Raw genomic sequence first — 12,347 nt, 5'->3', positions numbered from 1 at the left:
TTTTAAAGGACAAAGTAAAATCTGTAACAGACAGGCGTACCGGACAGCAACCGGTTCGGTACGTTAAGATAGAAAACCTCCGCGAGCCCTTACAAAGCTCTGCTTTTTGCTAGTATTAATAGGGATGGGCGGTACAGTCGCCATCAGATATATCGGAGCGGTCAAGGCGCTCACAAATATCTAAACACGCCTCTATTGTCATGGCGTTAGAGTGCGTGTTCAGATATTTTTGAGCACCTCGGCCGCTCCGATATATCTGATGGCGACTGTACTTGAGTACAATAAAACAACGTCAAGTCTAAAAATTAATCGATTATATTTAATGCTAAACTCATTAACCTAACAATTTTATGAAAATTATGATTCTAATTTGTTGCCGATTCAATCCAAAATACGAAAACAATATTATGGACAAAAATAAAAACTTCATACTTCCAAGTGATTTTGTGGAAAACAAAAAGAATGCATGATCATAAATATAATTCTGAGTAAAATAGCCGGGTCCACACAGAGCGATCATACGCGCAAAGCAATTTCCTCGCGCACAAAACGGCCAGTGTAGACGTGCCTCGCGCGCGCTGTGTCGGCCGAGACATGTCTACACTGGCCGTATTGTGCGCGAGGAAATTACCTAGCGCGTATGCTCGCTCTGTGGACCCGGCTAATTATATTTATAGCCCTGCAGTATTACAAGCATTACGCACTATAATAAACATAACACAGCACACAATCACTGATATTTGTAAAAATCCTTATTCAAATAATATTTAACTGGCAATTGTATATCAAAAACATAAGGCAACTCATAAAATAAAATACAAATTAATTTAGGAATGTTACCACTCTTAATTAAAATTTTCTCACTTAAAAACAATACTTTGCAACTTTTGTAAATATTACAATCATTGGCTATACTAATCAGTTATCAGCGTTAAAAATCATATAAACTCTGTGCTAGTTAAAACATTGTTTTATTTTAACACAAAATTTCTTACATCCACTCATCACCAAACCTGAAAAGATTTTATGTGAGATTTTAGTTCGAAATTTTGAGAACCAAAGACATTTTGCGCGGGATATTATATTAATTTACTTTTTTCTACTTCAAAAGCAGAATGTAACCCTCGTGAAAATGCCCAAACTTTTTATATACTCTATTCTTGTTTGGATGATTTCACACTCAGTCAGATTATGTGGTATTATTTTAAAACTCAGAAATGGTTGCTCTTATTGTTCTGTGTTATAAAGTCAATTATTTCGACCGAGGAGTTTAAAATACCTCTAGAACTGGTGGGAGGCTACTTGATCATCGAAACATTACTAGTTTTGCCTGTTATGCTCGCAGCATAGTTGGAGCGCGTATCGCACTCGAGTAATGAGAACGATTCGGTTATAATTATAACAAAGGCCCAAAGTCCGCAAACCTTACTAGGTGACTGCGAACACTGCTCTTTCCACATTGGATCACGCACTCTCTATAGTGGGAAAAACACGGTATATCAATGGCCGGGAGTCCACACAACTTAATTTCCATCTACCCTTTTTGAGATAATTTGTGGCGTTCCACGACGAAAGGTACCTTAAGACGGTCGGCGCTTACGTTGCGTAGTACTGCATTTAGTATTGAGACGTCGCTAATAATGGCGTAAGCGCCGACCGCCGTAAGGTACCTGTCGTCGTGGAATGTCACACTTTATTTTACATGTCGTTAAAGAAAAAGGTCACACGAATCAGCCTCATTAGTACCGTAAAGGGTGACTGCTATAGTTATTGGCCACTACAAGACTTTTATTGCATTGTTTCTTTCTGATTTGTTAAGAGAGGCCAATTACTATAGCAGTCACCCTATACATAGATAGTAACATCTACAAAGACGCGCCCCACTATCTTCCCGTACGTCGTCACTAGCACGGACACAAACACAGTGGGCCGCATCGTAGATCGCACTTATAATAGAGGGCGTATTTGAATATCAAACCTCATAGAGCCTAAGTGTGCCATCGACATTGGCTTGAGCTTCGCGTCACGTGCCGTGCTAGCGTGCTACTCTATGCCGTGCGCGAAGATCATGACGAGGCCGGGCTCGATCATCATGTGCTCGTCGACGTGCGTGTTGTCGCACTGCAGCACCAGCACGGCCTGCTTGCCGGGCACACGCTTGCACACGTATTTCTCGTATAATCTGAAACAAATGATATTCATTTTAGGTTTTTTTTACTCCAAAATTGAAGAATGAACGACATACGAATGGTAATAATGTCCAACAGTAGCCGTCTTTCGGCTAATATCAATAATCATGATGGCATGATGTTTTTAATGATAGTCAAGATTGATATTAGCGTTGAGATCAAGTGCCGAATAGAGCAAGCTCGTAACACTTTCCTGAAAATAAATCATCTTCTCTGCAACCGGTCCCTCCGAATCTCTACCAGGATGCGATTGGCATGGTGCTATGTATTTTCGGTTCTACTTTATGGTGCTGAGTCATGGACGCTCACTAAAGCTATAAGTAAACGTCTAGAGGCGTTTGAGATGTGGGTGTACAGGAGAATACTGGAAATCTCATGGACGGATAGAGTAACCAATGACAGCTTGCTGCCTCTGCAAAAGAAAATATAAATTTTGGATACTATAAAGATTAGGAAACTGCAGTACTTTGGTCATATATTACGAAATGACAAAAACCACCTCCTCCAGCTGATAATACAGGGGAAAATCCATGGAAAACGAAAATGTGGAAGAGGACGTACCTCGTGGCTCAAAAACCTCAGGTGCTGGTTCCAGATGAGCACCAGATCGCTGTTTCGAACTGCAGCGTCAAAAGTGAAAATAGCCCTAATGATAGCCAACCTCCGGCAGGAGACGGCACCATAAGAAGAAGAAGATTGGTATTGCCTGGTTTAGAAGATAAAGATTGTGTTTTTGTAGCATTCCATGAAATTGTCTACCGTTTGTTCCGCACAAACGCGAATTTTCTGAAGATTTGCAGCCTATACGAGTCTCCTTTTCTATGACAAATGGTCTAAATCTAAAATATGCACAGAAAAATAACCGCCTACTTTAAATGCCGAAAAAAGTCGTAACACAGGAAATAAAATGCGTTTGTACGGGGCAGCCCGTGGAATGCTCCATTTCAAGCTTCATGCTACCCCAGGCAACGTGGATATTTATTAAAATTGTTATTTAACAACTGTGATATTATGAAATGATCATATAGGAACATTTAAAAATCAACATAGATTTATCAATTCTGAAATAAGTCCATGACATGACATGTCTATTGCTGGTCAAGCAAAAAGCGACTGTAGGGTCATACCCAGAAGATACAAATTATTTTCCGTCAGGTGAGACAATGTCTTTGGTCCGGTTGAGCGAGAGCTCGTCGATTATGTGTGCCGGCCTTAGAGTATTTACTAACTGGAGACGCCTTGGCTGTCATTTTCTGTACAAAACAGTCTGCCAATTTTTGCGGGAGAGGGGTACGTCAAATTTATGTCTATTTGTACATAACGTACAAATAGCCATGTTAGATAAAGTAAGTCAGTCCATAGAAAAGTTTGCACAATTGTGCAAGGTTTTCGGCAGAGGGGTAAGCTCTTAAAGGCGACTCCAGTTATTAAATGCTCTAAGGTGCCGGCAGCCCGACTCCGACATCCGGCGATATCCATGTCTCAGAGAAGAACAAAAAGCGACTTTAGTAGCACAACTACAAGGTTCAAATGACGGTACCTTCTATTGTTCTGCCGGGTCTCCAGCGAGGACAGGCCGGGCGGCCAGCGGCGCTCGTGGCAGTTCTCCATGAGCTCGTCGATGATGTGCGGCGGGCACCCCGACTCCGACAGGCTGCGCTTTATCATCATCTGGAAACATCAATATCAATAAGTACGACATACTTGTGGACTAATGAGTTTTTGGCAAAAATTTCATTTTTGGTACAAGCTTTTATCGCTGACTGTACTTTTCTTACGACAGACAACTAATATTCATCGAGACAATTCTAAAAACCCCTAACACAATTAGGTTGCGTTGTTTCATCACAGAGTTCCTATGGCCACCTCCTGTCTCCATCATCAAATCAGTTCGACAGTACCATATTATTGTATTGTCATCAGAAGTCAGAACTACATACAGCTGCCAATTTTCATGACGCTACGATCCTTGAAAGATGGTTAAATTAGTTACCTTAGATTCCATTACATAGTTACATACAGGTCGAGAGTTCCTATGGCCATCTCCTCTCTCCATCATCAGATCAGTTCGAAAGTACCATATTATTGTATTGTCATCAGAACTACATACAGCTGCCAATTTTCATGACGCTACGATCCTTGGAAGATGGTTAAATTAGTTACCTTAGATTCCATTACATAGTTACATACAGGTCGACCTAATAAAAGCTTGTTAAAAATTATGTTAATTATACGACATTTTTAGGGTTCCGTACCCAAAGGGTAAAACGGGACCCTATTACTAAGACTTCGCTGTCCGTCCGTCCGTCCTTCCGTCCGTCCGTCCGTCCGTCCGTCCGTCTGTCACCAGGCTGTATCTCACGAACCGTGATAGCTAGACAGTTGAAATTTTCACAGATGATGTATTTCTGTTGCCGCTATAACAACAAATTTATACTAAAAACAGAATAAAATAAAGATTTAAATGGGGCTCCCATACAACAAACGTGATTTTTGACCAAAGTTAAGCAACGTCGGGAGTGCTCAGTACTTGGATGGGTGACCGTTTTTTTTTTTGCTTTTTTTTTCGTTTTTTTTTATTATTTATTTTGATTTATTTACATCGATACAGCTTGAATAAAGAATAACGTTCGTAAGCGACATCAGTAGGAAAGTAGTCGATTCAGCAACTATAGGCCTTTTGGATTAGAAAGGAAACGTTCCGAATAAACGACCGTTTTTTAGGGTTCCGTACCCAAAGGGTAAAACGGGACCCTATTACTAAGACTTCGCTGTCCGTCCGTCCGTCCGTCCGTCCGCCTGTCTGTCACCAGGCTGTATCTCACGAACCGTGATAGCTAGACAGTTGAAATTTTCACAGATGATGTATTTCTGTTGTCGCTATAACAACAAATACTAAAAACAGAATAAAATAAAGATTTAAGTGGGGCTCCCAAACAAGGGGCCGGTATATGAGGTTTTCGATTTAGATCTCACTTTGTAACCATAATTCGTTCAATAAATGTTTAATAATTGCATTAAATTACACGTAAATTTGTTCACGAAGAAACCGAGTACCGACTCTTCATGCCATTATATTTTTAATTTGCTGTTATTCTCTACAATTACAATCGAATTTAAATATTATGTTCCTTCAAAACTCGCTTAAAATGAAAAAAGTTTAAAGACTCATCTTAATAGTTATGTATACCTATGTATCAAATGTTTTATAAATTACCTATAAAAAGCAATGTTTTATTTCGATTAGGTCTACATTTTGTGCATATTGCATATCTGAAGTATTTTCGTACTAAACTTGGAACTTTCGTTGAAACTAAATAAAATAATTATTCCAAATGTACAGTCGCCTGCAATTTATGTTACACAACGAAGGCCGCAAAAATATCTGAGACGATCTTATTTGTAGAACCATAAGACCATGTCACATATTTTTGCGGCCTTCGAAGAGTAGGTACCGTCATTATCACCAATTTTGCCCGCTTTTTTTTTAAAACGAATTTCTCAAAAAACTTCACATCTAATGACTTTTTTTGCTCAGCACGTCCATTGTGATCAAACGCATCAGTTTATTTGAAAAAAAAATATTTTTTATCGTGTTTTTACCCATTTTTTTGCGTTTTAGAGGGCGGGCAAAGATATCCGGGGTTTTTGCCAACATTGCCCACGTCAATTTGGTATTCAAATACAGCTCGTATGATGATGATGTCTAAGGATCGCTTAAAGGTTTTGGGCAATCCTACCATTCCCTGTTAATAACTTAGCACATAAGTGTAAAAACTTTTAAATAAATTTGCTGGGCAATGTTGCCTACCCGTTTTTGCCCATTTCCAAATAAGGCTCGCCTAAGCATTTTACAAAGGCTAGGGTTGTCACTTTTGAGAAAATCTGTTACAATAGTTTAATAATATGATTTTTGTTGTGTTTTTCATTCGTTAACGGGATAAAACATCTAAATAAAGGATAATAAGACAAATAAATACAGTATATATTTATAAACTTATTTTAGTGTACAAACATAACCTTCTTTTACTTGCGAAGTTGGGTAAACTAGATGAAAGTGACAACCCTAATCCGTTTTTGGTGGTGGGCAATGTTGGTATGGATGCCAAATTACCGGATTACTTTGCCCACCGCTAAAACTTTTGTGTATTTAGGCCTTTTTAGTTTAAATCTCAATAGACATAATCTATGCTTCATGTGTTATAACAAACCTGGAAATATTTGTCAAAGGGTTCTCAATTTTTTCTACTTGCATTCATTATTTATAAATTTTTTGCCCGCCGAAATATACCCTATATTAGGCAACTCGCTCAAACTCAAAATTCCCAAGTCAAGTTATGCACAAGTTTAGTATATAGTTTTGTCAGAAATATAACCTATTTTCTACTAAAAATAGCAGGGTGGCCATAACTATTATAATTTTTTCTACATTAACGAATTTGTTTAAAATTGTCGTTTTGGGCAAAGTTTCCCTGGAGGCAAAGTTGGCGCTAATGACGTCACATATTATTGCAGGTGACTGTACATAAATGTTTCGGTGATTTTGAGATTATTTTCCAGGTTAGTTTACTAACAATCAAGTTATGCAAATACCGATTTCGTGAACGTATAAGTAGTTTAGTACCGCTATTGTTTAGCGATACCGATTATTTTTGAAGGTAAAACTGTACCGGTTGAAATATAAAGATATTAAAATTACAGCAGGGACAACCATTTTTTATAGGTGTACCTAAACCATCATTGGCCGAGCGTTTGCAAAGGTCTCCGTTTCAGCTTGGGCAAAAATGCTTTTGTATGTTCTCCTTTGCAGATCACATTTCTCAACTGATTCTCGTGAAAATTTGTAAGCAGGTTCGATAGAACTATTCTGTTTCGCTTTATCCGCCAAAATGGAATTGCCACCCTGCTGAAACTTTATTTATTTAAATTCCTATTGAATGGATTTTGCACCTTATGAAAAACCGTATAGAGTAGTAAATAACATTTTACATCTGACTTAATGACATCTTGTTTTATTCGCTTTAATTGTACAAAACGCGTATCTCGACAAAGCAATATTAGGTAATAAAACAGTCAACAATCAAATGAATTAAATAGGTACGTCACGTGTGACATGAACAGACAAGGAAAGCAAGATTAAATGCATTGTTTCTCTTTCATCTTTCAATGGAACGCTTTTACCCTCAAAGGAGGCTAGTGGTCAATACTAAACTAAAAGTCCAATCTTAAAAAAACGTGATGGGTCACTGACCTGTCCCAGTAAAGTGAGGTAGTGTGCGTGAAGTGCGCTTGTGTGTGAAATGGGGTAAATTGACAGAATCTGAAATTTTACCCACCGCTACCGTCGCCTTAAGCAACGTCGGGCGGGGTCAGTACTTGGATGGGTGACCGTTTTTATAGATAATGGTACGGAACCCTTCGTTTGCGAGTCCGACTCGCACTTGGCCGGTTTTTTTATTAACACTTATAAACTTTTTGACAGCGAGGACATATTTTAACGAAAAATTTCAGTCAAAACCGCAATAACACGTACAGAATATCTAGATCTACGGCCTCTCTTGTACGTTAGCAGCGGTCGGCAACTCTTTAGCAGCCAAGGGCCACATAGTAGTTAACGAAGTTGACGCGGGCCGCGCTTTGGTAATATTTGATGTGACTTTAGCAGACATTGTCGTTTGTCAATATTACATACAAAATAACCAGGGAGGCTCGCGGGCCGCTTGTTACCGACCGCTGCGTTAGAGGATCCGTCGCCTTCTAAGAAATCGGAATCTGGTGTAAGAAATCGGAATTTACTAATAACATTAAACTTTTGAAACCGTCATCAATTTTTCCAAATAGAGATACCTATATCTTTTGACGCGTAGTCTGATCCGCTACTTTTGTTGCTGACTTTACAACTTCAATCGAAAAGCAAAGCCTAACCCGAGGACCACGCAAGTCACGGGACGCACGCTCCGAGCTACACGACCGCCATCCATTTATTTCCTATGTATGGATGGCGGTTGGCTTCAGCGTTCAGTGTGCGTGTCATGGCCGAGGCGTAAGGAGTCGTGGAGATGATGCCGCCCCAGCGACTTTGCCTAGCGCAGCCTCCTTCCCCATCTGATCCGCCTTCACATAAGAGAAGAAGTATATCACGCAAAATAGGCACCAATCGTCGACTTGCGGAAAATCGCCCGTACTACAATAGACGTAAGCTGCAGCACGTCGTCGGGCGTGGAGATCATGCCGCCCCAGCGCGTGACGCGCGCGCGCGCCAGCGTGTTGGCCCAGCGCAGCACCTCCTCCTGCTCCATCTGGTCCGCCAGCACCCGCATCGCCGGGTTCGACACGATACAATAGACGTAAGCTACCTGCAGCACGTCGTCGGGCGAGGAGATCATGCCGCCCCAGCGCGTGACGCGCGCGCGCGCCAGCGAGTTGGCCCAGCGCAGCACCTCCTCCTGCTCCATCTGGTCCGCCAGCACCCGCATCGCCGGGTTCGACACATTACAATAGACGTAAGCTACCTGCAGCACGTCGTCGGGCGTGGAGATCATGCCGCCCCAGCGCGTGACGCGCGCTCGCGCCAGCGAGTTGGCCCAGCGCAGCACCTCCTCCTGCTCCATCTGGTCCGCCAGCACCCGCATCGCCGGGTTCGACACATTACAATAGACGTAAGCTACCTGCAGCACGTCGTCGGGCGTGGAGATCATGCCGCCCCAGCGCGTGACGCGCGCTCGCGCCAGCGAGTTGGCCCAGCGCAGCACCTCCTCCTGCTCCATCTGGTCCGCCAGCACCCGCATCGCCGGGTTCGACACGCGCATCGCGCGCATGAACTCCTGCAACCGACAATTGTATTAGGATGCGACGTTTTACAAAAACTGATACTGACTGATGAACAGTTGAGTACTCTTTGCACTATTTGCTAATTAAAAACCGATCATCTTACAACGCTGCATGGTAATAAACTTTCAATAACCAACCTTCAAAAGCGCGAGTTCCCTCTTATGTTCATTGATGACCAGTCTTTGCTCCGCCAACTCCTGCTGAAAGTCTGTGAGCTTGCCCTGCTGCGTGGCGATGAGTGCTCGCAGCTCCCGCACGCAGTTGTGCTCCTGCAGCTCGTCCTTCGGTATCACGAGGCCGCAGCCGGCCTCGCATGGCATTGGTCGTTTAGGGTTATATTCACCTGGAAAGTTTCAGGTTCAAAATCATAACTTACAAAGATTATAGGTAGGCAAGATAACAATTGAGGAGTGTCTTTTCAATAGGGCTTTTTGTTTGTATGGTGAGATAAATAAGCCCTTTTGAAAAGACTCTCCTCAGTTATAGAATGATAACAGTTAGGTGGTATTCACAATGGATACGGATCCGTACGCTGCTAAAGTATGCGAGGGGGACATCGCTTTACGCGTCTCGCTTACACACCGGAGCGGCGCGCTGATTCGCATCAGCATGATAACGGCTTACGTGGTAAAGAGTGGGCTAAGCGCTTACGCTCGTTATTGAATGCTTACATACAAAAACATCTGGTAAAGATTGTAAAGATTACAAGAATCTCTTGGATAGTGGCATCGGAGGCGAGCTATTTACTGTGGCAAAGCCCAGGGGGGCCTTTGCCCAGGAAACAACATATTTAGCTCATATGATGATCAGCTTAAGATTATTATTAAACCCGTAAAAATAAAGTAATCTAGAGTTCATGATATGACATAATAGTAAACACCTACTCCTACCTACCACATGTGGCTCAATATTAACCCAGGGCATACCTAAATGGCTCTGTCAATTAACAGGATTAATTGTATGATTGTTATCAGCTGCCAAAATCTATTTAAAAGTAATTACCACTGTAGCTTTAATTATTTCTATAATGTAATGTATCATTAAGAAGTTGATAGGCACATAATTCAAAACGAATTAGGTGTCTTGTATAAAAATAATTATTCATATGACTTAAGTACCAACTGCAACCAACTATAAAAATCAAATCTAGTGTGTAAAGTGCACTTACAACACAACAAAGTGAAATGAAGAATAAGTTGCAAACCTACACATTACATATATGATCTTTTAACATAAATATTCCTTTGAACATACTTAGTTCCCAGAAAAGTAAAAAAAAAAACAAATGTGGAATGTAAATCAACAACCCACTAATCCAAAAACTGTTCCAATAATGTGGCAAACTGTGACTAATGTTATTAATAACTTACTCCCTTATTCATAAAACTTTACGGGCCTGATTTACTTTGTCCCTTTCTTACAAATACATAAGTCAAAATGACAGATAAAGACAAACGATTATTAGCTAATTGAGGTTTGTAGCGCGTTTACGAATATGGGGGTTAGTACATATGTAACCAAATATTACCTACATTATAAATTATGTATCTAAGATTTTCAAAGTTAATATTAAATTATGGAATATACAATGTGTCCCAAAATTCAACCATAAGCTGACCAGAAGATGGACCTGCTCATGACTACTCGAGGCAAAATAAAAAAAAATTGAAAAATTTTAGACATGGTCGTTAAAAATACCACTAGGGGTGTCGATTTTCATTTTTTTTTTGTATATCCATAATATATTGAGATATATTTTTTTTCTTTTTTTTCCTCGAGTAGTCATGAGCAGGTCCATCTTCTGGTGCCAGGCTTATTGTTTAACAACAGTAGTAGAGAGTTGTTAAGTTCTCAAAAACAAGATCCTACAACATTTTTGGTTATCATTAAGCAAATTTTTAAATCATATCTTTAAGCTAGTACTATAAGAATCTTATTGTCATGCACCTTTTGCCCAAGAACAACACTTTGGAGGATATGAAATGTTACAATACTTACATTCAACTAAGTGGGATGCCAAGGAGTCCAGCTTTAGCACAGAGTTGCAACCATGAGGGGCATTGTCGCAACTTGTGCACAACCTGGCAATCATTAAAAAAAATATTAAAAAACTTAGGTTGGTATACCACTTGTCCAATTTCTTGGTGCAATGTGCATTGTGTCTCACTCTGTCACTTAGCAAAATATGAGCCACAAATACAGAGGTGGAATACCACCCTTACATATAGTTCGTTTTTTTAGCATTAGAAAGAACTTGTAAGAAGGTAAGAGATCTTGACATGTCTTTTAATTGAAAAACGCTTTTTAAAAATCAATAACTATTACTTATGAAAGCAGAAGAATATAAAACATAATATTAGATTCATAGTTGTTACATATTTGCGGTAACTAATTTTTAAAATGTGTTTTTCATATAAAGACACATCAAGATTGTTTGCCATATTTCTAATGCTAAAAAAACGAACTATAGATATAATATACTCCTTACCAAGTCACTTGCATAATAAAGTCATAGAGTTCATAATATAGCATATCTCTCAGGCAGATTTGTAGAGAATGCTTTTGGTATTAAGTCGACTCTTTGTACAATTCAGAGTTTTAGGCAATAAAGTCTAAATGAAATAGCATAAATTGTTTGTAAAGTAGTAATTTATTAAAAAATATTTATAATAAAATTTGTGGCAAATGCTACTCTGAACTACTTAATATAGTAGTAGGTATAGCATTTTGCAGTGTTACATGAGACTAGTAAACAAGTTCGTAGGTGGTAGGTAATAGCAACATAGTCCAAGAATGGTATAGGTAAGGTCAATCATGTAATAAATTACGAAATGCTCACCTGGACAGCAGGTTACGTAGTATCCGCGGAACTGGTCGCAACTGACTTGCTGTGACCGCCTGGCGGTCCACCGGGCAAGTCGGCTGACGGCTGATCCACTCTGTGATACACGCGCGACAAAAGGCGTGCTCGCAGGCTGGTGCCTGCAGTAAACATGCACAATATACATGTACAACTTGTATACAGTAAAAGCATAACAATTCTCATGAAAACAAACTATCCCACCTGCAAAGGATCCTCGAGAACCCCCGAGCAAATAGGACAAATCAGCTCCTCATCAACGTCACCTTGAAACCTTTTTATTTCAAACCCCATTCTGAGAATTCTCAAATGATTCAGCACACATCGGCCCGAATTTATTAATTATACGGATTTGGAACTAAATCGTAACACTGCAATTCAAGTCAATAGCAACAAACAACAAAACTAGAACATCAACCTTTCAATAACTTTTCTCTTTTTCATTTGATTGGTTTGGTTTCGTTTGA

At 40.0% G+C, this 12,347-nt stretch overlaps 1 protein-coding gene across 1 annotated transcript; it reads right to left on the bottom strand.

The window, feature by feature from the left end:
- Positions 1–297: 297 nt before the first annotated feature.
- Positions 298–12,347, bottom strand: LOC134793491 (E3 ubiquitin-protein ligase NRDP1). Its single transcript, XM_063765071.1, has 7 exons — positions 12,085–12,347; positions 11,860–12,002; positions 11,019–11,101; positions 9,158–9,363; positions 8,855–9,013; positions 3,730–3,860; positions 298–2,182 (listed from the first exon to the last, which is right to left on the bottom strand). The coding sequence occupies exons 1-7, from the start codon at positions 12,172–12,174 to the stop codon at positions 2,044–2,046; spliced, it is 951 nt and encodes a 316-aa protein (XP_063621141.1). The 5' UTR covers positions 12,175–12,347; the 3' UTR covers positions 298–2,043.

The sequence above is a fragment of the Cydia splendana genome, chromosome 9 (assembly GCF_910591565.1).
Source record: "Cydia splendana chromosome 9, ilCydSple1.2, whole genome shotgun sequence".
In the NCBI taxonomy this organism is placed as follows: Eukaryota; Metazoa; Arthropoda; class Insecta; order Lepidoptera; family Tortricidae; genus Cydia; species Cydia splendana.
This window is presented reverse-complemented; position numbering and strand designations above follow the sequence as displayed.

Bases quoted from the DNA above. Each gene is read 5' to 3' on its own strand.
- LOC134793491 (XM_063765071.1), bottom strand. From the start codon at position 12,174: ATGGGGTTTGAAATAAAAAGGTTTCAAGGTGACGTTGATGAGGAGCTG. The intron at 12,003-12,084 runs GTGGGATAGTTT...TGTTTACTGCAG, and splicing joins TTCTCGAGGATCCTTTGCAG to GCACCAGCCTGCGAGCACGC. The intron at 11,102-11,859 runs GTGAGCATTTCG...AATGATTGCCAG, and splicing joins CTACGTAACCTGCTGTCCAG to GTTGTGCACAAGTTGCGACA.